The 19,039-nt window shown below is 38.5% G+C and overlaps 1 protein-coding gene and 1 pseudogene across 7 annotated transcripts in view; both read right to left on the bottom strand.

Annotated features, from left to right (window-relative positions):
* Positions 1–19,039, bottom strand: part of ABCC5 (ATP binding cassette subfamily C member 5) — a 112,152-nt gene that overhangs the window by 71,201 nt on the left and 21,912 nt on the right. For all 7 annotated transcript variants that reach the window (XM_037839529.1, XM_037839521.1, XM_037839538.1 and 4 more), the window contains 3 exons: positions 1,653–1,810; positions 1,316–1,471; positions 528–675 (listed from right to left, as the gene is read on the bottom strand). In XM_037839529.1, coding sequence (XP_037695457.1) covers positions 528–675; positions 1,316–1,471; positions 1,653–1,810 — 462 coding nt within the window. The remainder of the gene's footprint in view (positions 1–527; positions 676–1,315; positions 1,472–1,652; positions 1,811–19,039) is intronic.
* On the bottom strand, positions 2,739–3,375 carry LOC119536799 (annotated as a pseudogene).

The raw sequence follows: 19,039 nt of genomic DNA, 5'->3' as shown, positions 1-19,039 counted from the left end.
AACTTAAAACAGACTCCAGATCAGACTCTAAAAACAATCGACAGCCCATTAGTGTCTTCAGGGGCTCACTCATCCCTGAACCGTGAGACAACAGGAGACCTCTGCCTCCGTGCACGAAGCCAGTCATTTGGAAGTCACCAATGCTGGCTCACCAGTCCAGGCTACATGACGCTGCTCTTGCCCACTCACAGCACTGCTAAGACACATCTGGCCTGAACCAAGACTGCCGTTTCACATCAACACAGGACAAGGAAGCATGGCCCTGTCCAGGACCAGAATCAGTTCGGTCTCACCCCTGCCCCAGGAAAGCAAGCCGGTTCCACTTCTTCTCAGGCAACACTACCCCCTTATCCTTCCAGCTGCTGACAGACCACTGTTTACTCCAAAACCAACTGTTCCCTTTTAACAGACCTGGAGGCATCTCTGAGGCTTCTAACTAGCTCAAAGGAACGTACAACCCCTGCAACAAAACAAGAGTGTTAGAGCTGGGCCCCTGGAGACTGTCAGAAAGGATGGTTAGAACTTACTGGTCCACTGAAGCCAGCCAGCTGCGTGATCATCAGGCACACGATGGAGAGGATGAGCCTGGTGCGACAGAAGATCCACACAACCCTTCGGAGGGAAGCTGCGTCTGGCCCAACTTCATTCAGCTCTTCTTGCCACAGCCTCTCTAGTCTTAACAAGGGCACATGTCCTCTGTTATACATCTCTACAGGTGAGAAGGCACACCCTAGCTTCCTGCCTGCCATCACTTTTGGTCTCCAGGCTTTGAAAACACTGTACATAGTCTCCACCTCCACAGGCCTAGGAAAAAATACTCTTACTGGGTAACTACATATTTACTCTATATAGGGAGCCTCTCAGGATACAGAAATTGATGAGAGCAAAAGTCTTATTTTGCACCTAGAAACGTATCCCTGAATAAGATTTGTTTGTGAATAAGAACTCCTTTCCCAAAATTCCCCAACCCTTTCTGAAAATGTGAAAGTGTAAACTAGATTTTAATCATGACAATCAGCTACCACAAAAATGTATTCTGTCACAAGGCAGCAACATAATCTCCCTGCAGACTCAGGAAGAGAAGCGGGGCTGAGAGAGAGAGAGAAAGCCCGTGGTTAAAACAGAGTTAAAGATGAAATAGGAGATAAAGTAGAAGAGCAAAGAGAAAGTCATCCCAGGCTCCCCTCCCTCCACAGGACAGCTCGGCTCTTGAGAGGACACAGAGCTGAGGACTGCACACTGCGGGACCCACCCTCCTAGTTCACGCCCTACGATTCCAGTATGTGGGAGGGGAGGGTGGATCGGAGACGCCTACCTTCTGCAGTTCACCTCAGAAGTCTCGAACTTGGACAAAGGCCACACATCCTCTATTAAGAGCTCCTTCTTCTTGTGGGCCACGCAAGCCAGAGGAGAAAGCCAAGAAAAAGTCATACAGGAGAAGAGCCCAGCATTGTCCACTGGGTGCTTGTGCCTAAGGAGAGAAACCCCAAATCACACAGCTGTCAATACAGAGAGGCTAGCCAGTAAATAATACCCTGTTTAGAAAACAGAGCACCTAAGATTGGTCTCCAAATGGACCAATCTTAGTCCCGGATTTTCAAACATGGTTCTGATGCTCGACAGACAAGTCACGAGCCAGCAGAGCTTCTTACTTGGAAGTGGTCCGGATGGGCTTCAGAGCACTTAAGCCATGATGGTACTTTCCCTTGGGATGTTCCTCATCCAAGAATCTGAGTTGAGAATGCATGGAGACATCCAGAGAAAGACCCTCTGCTCGGGCTGCTGTTTCCAAGGCATCCTGGCAGTCCAACTGTTTAAACAGTCAGGGAGAGAAGCAAGTGAATGTTAGGAAAACAGGAGAGGCAAATCTAACTGGTATAACAGCCCCAATGGCAAACCAGATTCGTTTTGACTAAGAAATCTCAAGGGTCAGGAGGTTAAACACTGACTTTGTATGATAAGAACTCATAAGGAACATTAAGCGATAATTTAAATTTATATTTTTATCATCAAAATGTTTTATCTTTCGTTTCCCAATGTGGACTGGGACTGAGTCAATCACTCTGCTGCTAATTGCAAATTCTATTGCCCATTTTCTTTTTTCTTTTTCGCACAAAATTAACATTTACTTCATCTTTGTGTCCTATTCTTGGATCCTTCACCAATGTTACATGAAGAAAAAAACAAAAGCAAAACAAAATGAATAACTGAAATCAGAATTACTAATGTTATCAAGTAGGGAAACAAACTGAAATCTAGCAGCCATCAGCTAGAGTACAGCAAAGACAATGCTGTTAAAAGAAACAAAGAAAACTGCTAGAAAATTGTATGCATCATATTCTTTCAAACCAGCAAAATATACTGTATACAATGGAACATAAACAGAATCTTTTTTTTCCTGTAAGGTATAGAAATGCAAGTTCTTTTTCAAATATTGTGCATGGGTAAATGTGTTTGCAACAGTAATTCTACTAAGCTATTACAGAGTGGGCCAGGAACACATTTATGGATTCTGGGGACGATGTGTACTGTAATTCTTTGATTGGGATAGTGGATTTGCTAGCCAAAATTTAAAAAATAATAATATATGAACACAGAAGCACAAAGGTGAATGTGATTTCTCTTATATCTTAGTAACATTTAGATGGAAATCAAATGTAAAAGCAGTCCACTCTGCTTTTGAAGAGGCTTTGGTTCAGCTACCAAATCTCCTATGAAAATACTCAGAAGGTGTCTTCTTAAACCACAAAACCACTTTTAGTGGTGAAGCCGCTCTCAGTAGCTGTGTCTGCATGGGACTGATAACCAGTCACTATCTTGGAGGAAGTCCTAACCTTTCCTTGTATACCCTCCCTATATGTGTAACAGCTTGTTTTCACATTCAGTATTCAAATTGCTATCTTATCACCTTTAGTTCTGAAGTTACAACAGCTCCACATACACCATCACTGTAGTCATCAAAAGATTCTCCAATAAGGCAAAGCAGTGTATCTAGCTAAAGATGATCAAGGGGTCACTTCGTCTCTGCTGTTTGTTCAATGTAACTAGCCATTGTCCTCCTTGTCTGTTTTTTCATCTTCCCACATAAGCTCAAAAACATTCTTAAAAAGTGAGTAGTCACAGCCAGGCATTAAATTAACTAGACAACGGGATATGGTTGTATAGAACCCAAAAGTATCAAACTTAGAGATCAGCAGAAGGTTGGCTTGCCAAATTTTGCTTTTACCATTTTTAAAAAACCAAAGCACCCATCTGTTCTGTAGTGGTTGTTTAATATAGTGTTCTGGGTTAGCAACCTCCTGATTAGATTGTTTTCTCTTCTTCTGTAGGTAGGGAATCAGAAGGAGAGGTGGTTTCCGGTTCCAAAGTCACCATCTTAGATCGATCTCTGTTGCCCATTTTGTATGACAAAAACTTCACTATCTGTCCCAATTAAACAGCCCTGTCCTGCAGAAAGAGCCAGGATGTACGCATGCCTCCCCTCTCTCTTATCGGCAACTGGGAGGACAGAACAGCTAAAGAGCTGCAATACCCAGAATTCCCTGCAGTAAGAAGCAGAGGATCTCATAAGTTGAAAAATGACATCACATATTTACTATAAAACTTACGTCAATTAGATTAACAACAAAAAATGCATGTAAAACAAGGTCAGAGGAGGGTGGACCAAGAACCTGGAAACATCTATCCCTATTTACTTTCAAAGTTTTTGCCTTTCTGCTGCAGAAGCAGAAGCTTTATTTTCCTCAAATAAGAATATGTACATCATTCTTTTCTGTCTGAGCAGTGAAGCTCACATTATCACAAATACGTCCAGCGACTGTGAAACAGCAAGAAAGTACTGATCTTCAAATTGAGGAAAAGCTAAATGGTGTGGCACCTAACACGCTGTGCCTTACACAAAACACGGTCTCTCTTTTTATACACTGCATCTTTTCCACAGAGATGAGGCAATCAAACATTAGCCTGGATGCCTTGGTGGATCCCTCCTCAAGCGCAGTAGCTTCGGTATAGTTGTAGATCTTCAGATAAGATAAGGTACCATCCAGCATCAGGAAAGGGCACAGCCCTGGAAAGCATGCTTTCTTTTCCTCTTGTCAAGGGCAAGGTAGACCAGGTTTCAGGAGAATAACAGCACCATGTGACAAATGAGTCAAGAGGGAAAGGAAAGGAATTCACTCATATAAAGTCCTTATGCACAGGTGAAGGCTTAATTTAGTGGTTAGGGACAATGTATGGCCCTTAGTAACAAACCGAAGGCTGCTGAGATTCAAGAACACAGCAAAAGTTTTTCTTATCTTTAAGCCACATATAACAACAAGGGAGTGAAAAAGAGAACTGTTGGGTTGAAAAAGGGAAAAGATACACTAAAAAATACAAACACACCTGCAGTAAGTGAGTAAAAATGGAAATTTGTACAGAGTACGTTAATGTTACAGGGACAAGCCTTATTTAGATCCACAGCTTCAGGAGGAAGACAAGAAATTCAAAGACTACCACTTCTAGTACACAATGGATATCTGCCAAAAAAGACTATATGCTGGTCATAAGGCAAGTTTCAACACATTTCAAAAGACTGAAATCGGGTGTGTACTCCAACCACTTTGGAGTTTAATTAGAACTCAACAACAAAGATAAGAAAATCTCCAAATATTCAGAAATTATGCAATGTACTTCTGAATGAGAGTGAAAGACATCAAATGAAAATTAGAAAATATTTTGAGCTAAAGGGTAAGAACTTATAACACATCAAAATTTATGGGATGCATCTAAAGCAATGCATAGAGTGAGATTTTGATTGCTTTAAAAGCATATATTAGAAAAATATAAAGAGTAAAAAAAAAAAAATCATTTTCTACAAAGGGCCAAACAATAAATAATTCAGGCTTTCTGGGCCAAGAGGCAAAATCAAGAATATTATATACCAATATTATTTGTAAGGGAAAACATATTTCCACAACAATTTTATTGACAAAATTCAAAATGTAATAATAATAATTGAATAAAAATTTTTGTAATTCAGATCTACTAATAAGAATGGAAGGAATTCTTTTTAGGGAGATAACCTTCCACATAACTGGGCTTTAAAGTCATGTTAATGTTCATCAGTTGTTGCAAATCTTCATCTATTAATGCTGATTTGTAATGAGCTTTTACAATTTCATCTTTGAAAATGTCTTTTTACATTATATACTGCCAAATGTTGAAATCAATCCATGAGTACAGATTATAATTGCACATACTGATCTCTTGGAAGGCATTTATGATTTCTATTCAATTTTTCTCAGTGCTGTCCTTTATCACGCCATTACATTGCAGACTAATGACTTCCATTTGAAAATTAGATGTAACGTCCTCAATGGCACAGTTAAATGGATTTTGAAATATGGAAATTTCCTTTACACTTGCATCAAGGCCTGAAAAACACTGCTGGAACTGTAATTTGAGGTTGGAAATTATATCCAAAAGAATCGAAAGTGAGGGCATTTCAGATATCTGCACACTGATGTTCATGGCAGCATCATTCACAATTGCCAAAAGATGGAAGCAACCCAAGTGTCCATCAACAGAATTGATAAACAAAATGTGATATATACATACAATGCAATCTTATTCGGCCATGAAAAGGAATGAAGTTCTGATACATATGACAACATGGATGAACCTTGAAGACATCATGTTGAGTGAAATAAGCCACAAACACAAAAGGACAAATATTGCACGATCTCTCTGATATGAAACAATTCTAATAAGCAAATTCATAGAAACTGAAGCTAAAGTATGGAATACCAGAGGCCAGGGTAGGGGTAGGGAACGGGGAGTTATGCCTAATTGGTACAGAATTTCTGTTTGGGGTGATAGAAAAGTTTTGGTAATGGATGGAGGTGATAGTAACACAACATTGTGAACATAATTAACAGCATTGAATTAGATATTTAAAAGTGGTAAAAAGGGGAAATACTAGATTGTGATGTTACCAGAATAAAAATTAGAAAGATAAAAAACCACAGGACCCTACAACACAAACAGAGAACCCTAATATAATATAAACTATGGTCTATAGCTAATAGAACAATTATAGTAATATTCTTTCATCAGCTGTGACAAATGTACCACACTAAAGCAAAATGTTTATGGGTGAGGGGCCATATGGGAACTCTGTATTTGATGCATGACTTTTCTGTAAACCTACAACTTCTCTAAGAAAAAAATTGTATTAAAAAGTGTACAGTTGCTAGATCATTAGATCACAAACTGCTTGTTACCATTCACAATAAAAAAATTGGCCAATCAAAAAAAAAAAAAAAGTCAGTTAACCATACTTGCATGGGTCTATTTCTGGATTCTATTCTGTACTATTGATCTATTTGCCTATTCCTCTGCCGGTATCACTGAGTTGATTACCATAGCTATTTAGGAAATCTTAAAATACGGTAGTGTGGCTCTCCAATTTAATTCTTTGTCTTCAAAATTGTTATAGCTATACCAGTTCTTTTGCCTTCCTATAAACTTTAGAATCCACTTATCTATATCCATAAAAAATCATGCTGGGATTTTATTTTTTAAGAATTGCATTAAACATATAGACCAGTTTGGGAAGAACTGACATTTTTGCTTTTGGATTTTGATAGATACCTTAGGTTATGAAGATTTCTTTCTATTATATTCTAAGAGTTCTTTATCATGACTCAGTTGAACTTTATGAAATGCTTTTCCTGCATTTATTGAAAAGATCATATATTTTTTCTCCTTTAATCTCTTGTCCTATATTACTGAAGGAGTACATTTTTGAACCTGGATTACAGCTTTTCTGTGATGAGATTTTTGCATATTTAACTTTCTAATTCAATTATAGTATATTTAAAAGTATGGCATAAGGTGATATTCTAAACTGACCTCCCCCCACAACAACTAGTCAATTATCTTTAAGCTATTTAATAAAAAAGCTTTCTCTTTTCCATTTATAACACTTTCGATCTTTATTACATATTAAACTCAAAATATATCCAAGGGTCAGACAGTTTTTTTGTTCCACTGATGTCACCTATTCTTGTATCACTACCATAACATTTTTTAAATTAGAGGAGTCATGAGTTTACAAAACAATCATGCATAAAATACACGAATCCTGTACACCACCCCACCACCAATAACTAGCATGGATGTGGAATATTTGTTACTATTAATGATAGCACATTTTAAATAATTGTACTTTTTTAACAGTAGTTACTTTTGTTACAATTGATGAAAGATTATCAAAATAGTTCTATAATTCACTATTTATATTAGGTGTATTTTTCCCCATATACCACTCTATTATTACCACCGTGTGTTAGTATTATACATTTATTATAACCCATGAAAGAACATTCTCATTCTTGTATATTAATTATAGTCCATCATCTACAATAGGGTTTACTATATTTTATAGTCCTATGTTTTATCTTTTAATTTTTATTCCAGTAATATATACATCCTAAAGTTTCCTCTTTTAACCACATTCAGCTATATAGTTCAGTGCTGTCAACTACACTCACAATAATGTGCTACAGTCACCACTAACCATTTCCAAACCTTTACCATCTGCCTAAACAGAAATTCTGTACAAGTTAAGCATCAACTCCCCATTCTCTAACCTTAACCTATCTCCTGGTAACTTATATTCCAGATTCTAACTCTTCAAGCTTGCTTATTATAATTAGCTCATAACAGTGAGATGATACAATATTTGTCCTTTTGTGTCTGGCTTGTTTCATTCAACATGATGTCCTCAAGGTTCATCCATGTTGCTGCATGCATTTGGACTTCATTCCTTCTTATAGCTGAATAATATTTCATTGTATACGTCTGTGTGTGTGTGTGTGTCTATCATATTTTGTTTATCCATTCTTTGGTTGGTAGACACTTGGGTTGCTTCCGTTTTCTGACAATTGTGAAAATGCTGCTATGAACATCAGTATGCAAATGTCTGTTCAAGTCCCGGCTTTCAGTTCTTCCTAGTATATGCCTAGCAGAGGGATTGCCAGACCATACGGCAATTCTATATGATTGGATCATACTTATTTTAACCCATTCTGCCAATCTATTTCTCTTGACTGGGGAGTTCAATCCATAAACATTTAATGTTAGTACTATAAAGGCAGTACTTACTTCAACCATTTTATCCTCTGGTCATTTCTTATTTTTGTCTCTCTTTTTACTTTTAGTTACCCTTACTGATAATCTTCATTTCTACCTTCTAGTAAAAGCCTCTCTCTCCTGTCTTTTCCTTTCAGCCTGCAGAACTCCCTTCAGCATTTCTTGTAAGGGAGATCTCCTGTTGACCAACTCTCTCAGTTTTTGTTTATCTGTGAATATTTTAAACTCTCCCTCATTTTTGAAGGACAGTTTTGCTGGATAAAGAATTCTTGGCTGGCTGTTTTTGCTTTCAGTACCTTAAATATATTATACCACTGGCAGCTCACCTCCATGGTTTCTGATGAGAAATCGGCATTTGGTACTGTGGTTCCATTGTATGTAACAAATCACTTTTCTTTCGCTGCTTTCTGGATTCTCTTTCTCTGGAATTGGACATTATGATTAGCATGTGTCTTGGAATAGGTCTATTAGGATTTATTCGAGTATGTTATGCTTCTTGGATATGTATATTTATGTCTTTCATAAGAGTTGGGAAATTTTCAGCCATTATTTCCTCAAATATTCTTTCTGCCTCTTTCCCCTTCCGTGCCGGTTTGAAGGTATTATGTCCCCCAGAAAAAGCCAAGTACTTTGATGCAATCTTGTGGGGCAGATGTTTTAGTGCTGATTAGATTGGAATCCTTTGAGCATTTCCAAGGAGATGTGACCCACTCAACTGTAGGTGATAACTCTGATGAGATAATTTCCATGGAGGTGTGGCCCCACTCATTCAGGGTGGTTCTTGATTACTGGAGCAGTATATAAGCTACGACAGAAGGATCGAGCTTGATACAGCCAAGAGGGACACTTTGAAGAACGCACAGGAGCTGCAGATGAGAGACAGTTTGAAGATGGCCGTTGAACGCAGACTTTGCTCCAGAGAAGCTAAGAGAGGACAAACGCCCCAAGAGCAACTAAGAGTGACATTTTTGAGGAGCTAAAGCCTAGAGAAGAACATCCTGGGAGAAAGCCATTTTGAAACCAGAACTTGGAGCAGATGCCAGCCACATGCCTTCCCAGCTAACAGAGGTTTCCCGGACACCATTGGCCATCTTTCAGTGAAGGTACCCGATTGTTGATGTGTTACCTTGGACACGTTATGGACTTAAGACTGTAACTGTGTAACCAAATAAACCCCCTTTTATAAAAGCCAATCCATCTCTGGTGTTTTGAATTCTGGCAGCATTAGCAAACTAGAACACCTGTGTTTAATCAGATTTTTTCAGCTCTTCCTCATCTGATTCTTGCCTTGGATATGTGGTACAATTTTTAAGATTGCACTACTTGTGCAACTGTTTCACTCCCAGGAAAAAGCTACCTTTCCTCTGTTTCTTCTCCAGGGATCCTGATCTGTTCTGTTTGTTTTTGTTTTGCATTTATTTTTCCTTTTACACTTCTTTCGTTGTCTTTAGTGGCTTTTTTGCCTATAGAGCAAAATCTTGGAGGAGTGTCACCCTGGAGAGGATTTTCCCAAGTCAGTGTTTCCCAGCCAAAACAGGGCTAGGGACCCACGAAGGAGTTGCAGACCAACTCCAGAGCCCTGGGGAGAGGGTCAGGAAGGACACCAAAAAGCCTTTCTGACAGCTCCCCAAAGTTGTACTTTTCTTGCCTGCCCAGCAGATGACACCCTTCTTCTAATTGTTCCCTACAGCCCTAAGGAGGTAGTGGTCTTTAAACCTCCACCATCTCCACCCTGTCAAGAGCAGGGTTGTAACAGTGACTGCAGCCAGTCCAGGAAGGGTTGAAACAATAGCTCAGAGTTGGCACCCAGGGATGCAAATTTCTCTAATCAAAGGCCATATGAGTGCTCAGCAGTGCCCACCCCTGGTTCTTGGGGAAGAGGATTTTTTTGTCCCTTCTGTCTGCAGCTGCTAGCTAGGGGCTGGACCCCATTTCTGGCCACAAGAGTGGGGGATGGGTGATGTACAGTGTTCTTCTGGCTTCCAGAGCCCCAGAACAGTTGTTTCACAGTTCCTACTTGTTACCTAGATGTTTTAGAGGAAGGAGTGAGTCCTGGAGCTCCCTTCTCCACCATCTTCCAGGGAAGTGTCCTACCATAATATATTCATTATTTAAGTCTGATAATACGTTTGAATATTGGATAAAGCAAGCCTACCTTAGTTCCTCATTTCTTGGCTTTACTAGCATTTCGTTTTGTACCCATACCACTCCTAGCCTTCTCTGTGTTGAATTTGTAAATTAATTTGGGAATAATCAACAGCTTCATAGTATTTGGTATTCTCAATCAGGAATATCTTTCCATTCCCTGCACCCCCCACCCCCCACCCCCATCTCACCCCCATGTGTCTTTTAGCTTCCCTCACAGTTTCCACATAATCTTATTAAGATTAATCCTCCAATCCAGACCTGGCATTGTGGGATGGGAAACATCTTCTTGACTAAAAGGGGGATGTGAAAGGAAATGAAATAAGTTTCAGAGGCTAAGAGATTCCAAAAGGAGCCAAGAGGTCATACTGGTGGGCACTCGTACGCACAATATAGACAACCCTTTTTAGGTTCTAATGAATTGGAATAGCTAACAGTAAATACCTGAAACTATCAAACTAAAACCCAGAACCCATGAATGTTGAAGATGACTGTATAAAAACGTAGCTTATGAGGGGTGACAGTGTGATTGGGAAAGCCATATGGAACACACTCCCTTTTGTCCAGTGTATGGATGAATGAGTAAAAAGCTGGGGGCAAAAAAAAGGCACCCAGTGTCCTCTTTTACTTTAATTGTTGTTTTTCACTTTAATTTTTATTCTTATTATTTTTGAGTGTATGGTAATGAAAATGTTCAAAAATTAATTTTGGTGATGAACACACAACTATATAATGGTACTGTGAACAACTGAATGTACGCCTTGTATAACTGCATGGTATATGAATATATCTCAATAAAAATGAATTAAAAAAAAAGAAAAAAATTAATCCTCCAGTTTTTCTCATGGGTTTTGTAGCTATTATGATATGATTTCTCTATTATATTTTCTTATTGGTTAAGATACTAATTTCTATCTTTGTCTAGCTATTTTCTTGACTGTAACAATTCTTATAGCTTTCTGTTCATTCATTTGGGTTTTACAAGTATTTAATCACACCAGCTAAAAATTTTAATATTTTTATCTTATTTCGAGTACTTCTTATAACTATTTTATGTACATACCAGCCAAAACACCTAGAAGAACGCTGAATAACAGCAGTAATTTTTTTAGCAGTTTCTATTTATTTACAATTCAGTAGTTTTTAGTATTCTCACAAAGTTGTACAAACATCAATATTATCTAATTCCAGAACATTTTCATCACCCAAAAGAAACCCCTTATCCATTAGTAGTCACTCCCTCTTCTCCCCAATCCCATCAATCCCTGGCAATACTAATCTTCCTTCTGTCTTGATGGATTTGCCTATTCTGAACATTTCATTAAAATGGAATCATACAAGATGTGGTCATTTCTGACCTGCTTCTTTCACTTAGCATAATGTTTTCAAGGTTCGTTCGTGTTGTAGCATGTATCAGAACTCCATTTCTTTTAATGGCCAAATAATATTCCATTGTATGGATATACATTTTGTTTATCCTTTCATCAAATGATGGATCTTTGGGTTGTTTCCACCTCTTGGCAATTATAAATAATGCTGATATGAACATGCATGTACAAGTTTTTGTGTGGACTCATCATTTTTATCTCTTTACAAAATAACCCCTTTGAATTCTCAAAGTATCTCATTTGTCCTCAACTTCAGAATTTTTTAATATAATCAAATCTGTCTGTCATTTACTACATTAAAAGAAACTTTTCATTAAAAACCATGTTTAGTTCCCATAGCATTTTTACTTTGGCTTGTTTATCTTTCAAAGTGGTAAAAACAGTCCCTTACTTTATGTCAAGGAACACTGATTTTTACAATTCTAATGATTTCTGATCAGAATTCTTTTTGTCTATTCATTTATGTTTAATGTTTCTAAAACATTCACACATGCATACTAATTTTGAGAGACCATACTGTTAAACAATGATCGAGTACAAGCAGAAAACCAAAGCCTCCTATAATATTAATCTACTTATAGTATTTATTTAATCAGCAATATCTCACTCAGTAGGTTTATACCCTAAACTAATCAGTAACTGTTCACAGAAACCGATGGATACTTGTCCAGTTTCCTTTACTGTAAACAAGCCAGTTAGCTGTGTATTTTATGGCAGGCAGGTCTTTCTATTCTGTGATCAGCTTTGCTAAAAGTAAAGCATTTAAGAAAAAAAAAAAAAAGCAAGGAAATTAAGCAATTCAAATAAATATTTATTAAAGCACCTATGTTTGCAAAGCACTCTAAGCTATAAAAATAACTCCCAGTCCTCAAGGAGCTTACCTTGTTTGTCAACAAAAAACATGACAAAGTAAACAACAGGAATTAAAACAACTATCAAATGTATCAGAAGTATATGAGTAACTGCCAAATGGGATTCCCATGAGCCCAGATTTCAGATGGAACCATCACTGTGTACTGACTGACATGGTCCAGAAAGGAAAGACAGACGTGATTTCCAGGGCTCTAAAGGCTGGGATTGCCACACAGAGCAGCGGAGGAGGGAAAAGGCATCCCAGGCATGGGAAAGAAAGGCAATATCATGAATAAAAAGCAACCACAGGAAAGCACTTGGAGACTTCATGGGACAATGAGTGCATCCATCACTGGAGGGATAAAGCTAAAATGCTGGTGCTGTCAGACTGCAGTCTTAGAATATCAGCCAAAGGGATGTGGGGTCAATCCTGAGAACTCTTGGGAGGTGCTGACATTTTTAAAATAAGGTGATTTTTGTGTTAAAAGCTTTAAAATTAAAAAAATAACAGAAATAAAAACAAAAAAACAGTGACTTTAGAGAGGAAGCCTGGTAGACAACACCTTAATGAAGTGATCAAAGTTAACATCACCAATAAAGGGACAAATCGATATGCGCCTCCCACCGTGAAGCGCTGAGGACACCAGCACTTCTGAGGCATTCCTGCCAAGCAAGAACACATCACCTGAATCTACTCTGGAGGACATCTCAGACAAGCCCAAAATGAGGTACATTCTACAGAACACCCAGGCTGTGTTTTGTATACTCTTCAAAAATGTCAGGTTCATCAGAGACAAGGACAGACTGAGGAACTATCCCAGATTAAAGGAGACTAAAGAGACATGAAACTACATGGTAATGCTTGATCCTGGATAGGATCCTGGAGGAGAAACAATTTATTTTTGCTATAAAAGACATTATGGGGACAAATGGTGAGATCTGAATAATATCTGTAGATTAGGTAATAGTAAATATCTCAATGTTAATTTCCTGATATCTGATGCTGCATTTATGCAAGAGACTGACTGTTTTCTTTGGAAACACATACTTGGATCTTTAGAGATAAACGGGAATCATGTCTGCGACTTACTCTCAAATGGTTCAGGAAAAAAAAAGATTCATATTTACATACATCAAGAGAGAGTGATAAAACAAATATAAAATGTTAACTTGGGAAATTTAGGTGAAGGATAAACAGGGATTCTTCGTATTATTCTCGCAACTTTTTCTTTAGGTCCAAAATAAAAAGTTAAAAACAATTATTTTTAATAGATAAAAATCAATTTTAAACAAGCTATTCTGGCCATATCATGCAAGATAATAGGAAGGCAAAGAGTACAGGTAAGGAAAGACAACTGGAGATATGAAGACAGATACAGGTGACAAGAGTTAGGGAGTTTTATAAACATCTTTTGACATTACAGCATCAGAAAAGGAAAGCCTAGCACACCATCCATTAGTATGCTTACATGAGAATGGAATACAAGCATGAAGAGGAAACTACAATCTTCACATCTTTTTTCATTCTTTCTTTCAACAAATAAGTTACTGACCACCCACCATATGCAAGATTGTTCTGGATGTTTGGATTAAGAATATACCAAGGGAGGCAGGGCAAGATGGCGGACTGGTGAGCTGTATGTTTTAGTTACTCCTCCAGGAAAGTAGGTAGAAAGCCAGGAACTGCATGGACTGGACACCACAGAGCAATCTGACTTTGGGCATACTTCATACAACACTCATGAAAACGTGGAACTGCTGAGATCAGTGAAATCTGTAAGTTTTTGTGGCCAGGGGACCCGCACCCCTCCCTGCCAGGCTCAGTCCCGTGGGAGGAGGGGCTGTCAGCTCCGGGAAGAAGGGAGAACTGCAGTGGCAGCCCTTATCAGAAACTCATTCTACTGATCCAAATTCCAACCATAGACAGACTGAGACCAGACACCAGAGAATCTGAGAGCAGCCAGCCCAGCAAAGAGGAGACAGGCATAGAAAAAAACAACACGAAAAACTCCAAAATAAAAGCGGAGGATTTTTGGAGTTCTGGTGAACATAGAAAGGGGAAGGGCAGAGCTCAGGCCCTGAGGCTCATATGTAAATCCCGAAGAAAAGCTGATCTCTCTGCCCTGTGGACCTTTCCTTAATGGCCCTAATTGCTTTGTCTCTTAGCATTTCAATAACCCATTAGATCTCTGAGGAGGGCCATTTTTTTTTTTTAATCCTTTTTTCTTTTTCTAAAACAATTACTCTAAGAAGCCCAATACAGACAGCTTCAAAGACTTGCAATTTGGGCAGGTCAAGACAAGAGCAGAACTAAGAGAGCTCTGAGACAAAAGGCAATAATCCAGTGGCTGAGAAAATTCACTAAACACCACAACTCCCCAAGAAAAGGGGGGTGTCCACTGACAGCCATCATCCTGGTGGACAGGAAACACTCCTGCCCATCGCCAGCCCCATAGCCCAGAGGTGCCCCAGACAACCCAATGTGACGGAAGTGCTTCAAATAACAGGCACATACCACAAAACTGGGCGTGGACATTAGCGTTCCCTGCAACCTCAGCTGACTGTCCCAGAGTTGGGAAGGCGGAGCAGTGTGAATTAACTAAGCCCCATTCAGCCATCATTTCAGCAGACTGGGAGCCTCCCTACACAGCCCAGAAGCCCAGAACTGCCCTGGGGGGACAGCACTCACCTGTGACATAGCACAGTCATCCCTCAAAAGAGAACTGGGGGTGCACAGCCTGGAAGAGGGGCCCACCTGCAAGTCTCAGGAACCATACGCCAATACCAAGGACTTGTGGGTCAGTGGCAGAGACAAACTGTGGCAGGACTGAACTGAAGGATTAGACTATTGCAGCAGCTTTAAAACTCTAGGATCACCAGGGAGATTTGATTGTTAGAGCCACCCCCCCTCCCTGACTGCCCAGAAACACGCCCCATATACAGGGCGGGCAACATCAACTACACACGCAAGCTTGGTACACCAATTGGACCCCACAAGACTCACTCCCCACTCACCAAAAAGGCTAAGTAGGGGAGAACTGGCTTGTGGAGAACAGGTGGCTCGTGGACACCACCTGCTGGTTAGTTAGAGAAAGTGTACTCCACGAAGCTGTAGATCTGATAAATTAGAGATAAGGACTTCAATTGGTCTACAAATCCTAAAAGAACCCTATCAAGTTCAGCAAATGCCAAGAGGCCAAAAACAACAGAAAATTATAAAGCATATGTAAAAACCAGACGATATGGATAACCCAAGCCCAAGCACCCAAATCAAAAGATCAGAACAGACACAGCACCTAGAACAGCTACTCAAAGAACTAAAGATGAACAATGAGACCATAGTACAGGATACAAAGGATATCAAGAAGACCCTAGAAGAGCATAAAGAAGACATTGCAAGACTAAATAAAAAAATAGATGATTTTATGGAAATTAAAGAAAGTGTTGACCAAATTAAAAAGATTCTGGACACTCATAGTACAAGACTAGAGGAAGTTGAACAATGAATCAGTGACCTGGAAGATGACAGAATGGAAAATGAAAGAATAAAAGAAAGAATGGGGAAAAAAATTGAAAAAATCTAAACGGTCCTCAGGGATATGATAGATAATATAAAACGTCCGAATATAAGACTCATTGGTGTTCCAGAAGGGGAAGAAAAGGGTAAAGGTCTAGGAAGAGTATTCAAAGAAATTGTTGGGGAAAACTTCCCAAATCTTGTAAACAACATAAATATACAAATCATAAATGCTCAGCGAACTCCAAATAGAATAAATCCAAATAAACTCACTCCGAGACATATTCTGATCACACTGTCAAACACGGAAGAGAAGGAGCAAGTTCTGAAAGCAGCAAGAGAAAAGCAATTCACCACATACAAAGTAAACAGCATAAGACTAAGTAGTGACTACTCAGCAGCCACCATGGAGGCAAGAAGGCAGTGGCACGATATATTTAAAATTCTGAGTGAAAAAAATTTCCAACCAAGGATACGTTATCCAGCAAAGCTCTCCTTCAAATTTGAGGGAGAGCTTAAACTTTTCACAGACAAACAAATGCTGAGAGAATTTGCTAACTAGAGACCTGCCCTACTGGAGATAATAAAGGGAGCCCTACAGACAGAGAAACAAAGAAAGGACAGAGAGACTTGGAGAAAGGTTCAGTACTAAAGAGATTCGGTATGGGTACAATAAAGGATATTAATAGAGAGAGGGGAAAAATATGACAAACATAAACCAAAGGATAAGATGGCTGATTCAAGAAATGCCTTCATGGTTATAATGTTGAATGTAAATGGATTAAACTCCCCAATTAAAAGATATAGATTTGCAGAATGGATCAAAAAAAAAAAAATGAACCATCAATATGCTGCATACAAGAGACTCATCTTAGACACAGGGACACAAAGAAACTGAAAGCGAAAGAATGGAAAAAAATATTTCATGCAAGCTACAGCCAAAAGAAAGCAGGTGTAGCAATATTAATCTCAGATAAAATAGACTTTAAATACAGGGATGTTTTGAGAGACAAAGAAGGCCACTACATACTAATAAAAGGGGCAATTCAACAAGAAGAAATAACAATCGTAAATGTCTATGCACCCAATCAAGGTGCCACAAAATACATGAGAGAAACACTGGCAAAACTAAAGGAAGCAATTGATGTTTCCACAATAATTGTGGGAGATTTCAACACATCACTCTCTCCTATAGATAGATCAACCAGACAGAAGACCAATAAGGAAATTGAAAACCTAAACAATCTGATAAATGAATTAGATTTAACAGACATATACAGGACATTACATCCCAAATCACCAGGATACACATACTTTTCTAGTGCTCACGGAACTTTCTCCAGAATAGATCATATGCTGGGACATAAAACAAGCCTTAATAAATTTAAAAAGATTGAAATTATTCAAAGCACATTCTCTGACCACAGTGGAATACGGTTAGAAGTCAATAACCAGCAGAGACTTAGAAAATTCACAAATACCTGGAGGTTAAACAACACACTCCTAAACAATCAGTGGGTTAAAGAAGAAATAGCAAGAGAAATTGCTAAATATATAGAGACGAATGAAAATGAGAACACAACATACCAAAACCTATGGGATGCAGCAAAAGCAGTGCTAAGGGGGAAATTTATAGCACTAAACGCATATATTAAAAAGGAAGAAAGAGCCAAAATCAAAGAACTAATGGATCAACTGAAGAAGCTAGAAAATGAACAGCAAACCAATCCTAAACCAAGTACAAGAAAAGAAATAACAAGGATTAAAGCAGAAATAAATGACATAGAGAACAAAAAAACAATAGAGAGGATAAATATCACCAAAAGTTGGTTCTTTGAGAAGATCAACAAGATTGACAAGCCCCTAGCTAGACTCACAAAATCAAAAAGAGAGAAGACCCATATAAACAAAATAATGAATGAAAAAGGTGACATAACTGCAGATCCTGAAGAAATTAAAAAAATTATAAGAGGATATTATGAACAACTGTATGGCAACAAACTGGATAATGTAGAGGAAATGGACAATTTCCTGGAAACACATGAACAACCTAGACTGACCAGAGAAGAAACAGAAGACCTCAACCAACCCATCACAAGCAAAGAGATCCAATCAGTCATCAAAAATCTTCCCACAAATAAATGCCCAGGGCCAGATGGCTTCACAGGGGAATTCTACCAAACTTTCCAGAAAGAACTGACACCAGTCTTACTCAAACTCTTTCAAAACATTGAAGAAAATGGAATACTACCTAAATCATTTTATGAAGCTAACATCAATCTAATACCAAAACCAGGCAAAGATGCTACAAAAAAGGAAAACTACCGGCCAATCTCCCTAATGAATATAGATGCAAAAATCCTCAACAAAATACTTGCAAATCGAATCCAAAGACACATTAAAAAAATCATACACCATGACCAAGTGGGGTTCATTCCAGGCATGCAAGGATGGTTCAACATAAGAAAATCAATCAATGTATTACAACACATTAACAATTTGAAAGGGAAAAATCAAATGATCATCTCAATAGATGCTGAAAAAGCATTTGACAAAATCCAACATCCCTTTTTGATAAAAACACTTCAAAAGGTAGGAATTGAAGGAAACTTCCTCAATATGATAAAGAGCATATATGAAAAACCCACAGCCAGCATAGTACTCAATGGTGAGAGACTGAAAGCCTTCCCTCTAAGATCAGGAACAAGACAAGGATGCCCGCTGTCACCACTGTTATTCAACATTGTGCTGAAGTGGTAGCCAGGGCAATCCGGCAAGACAAAGACATAAAAGGCATCCAAATTGGAAAAGAAGTAAAACTGTCATTGTTTGCAGATGATATGATCTTATATCTAGAAAACCCTGAGAAATCGACGATACAGCTACTAGAGCTAATAAACAAATTTAGCAAAGTAGCGGGATACAAGATTAATGCACATAAGTCAGTAATGTTTCTATATGCTAGAAATGAACAAACTGAAGAGACACTCAAGAAAAAGAT

This window comes from Choloepus didactylus, chromosome 1, assembly GCF_015220235.1.
Source record: "Choloepus didactylus isolate mChoDid1 chromosome 1, mChoDid1.pri, whole genome shotgun sequence".
NCBI lineage: Eukaryota > Metazoa > Chordata > Mammalia > Pilosa > Megalonychidae > Choloepus > Choloepus didactylus.
The sequence above is the reverse complement of the archived record's forward strand: the minus strand, read 5'-3'. Positions and strand labels throughout refer to the sequence as shown.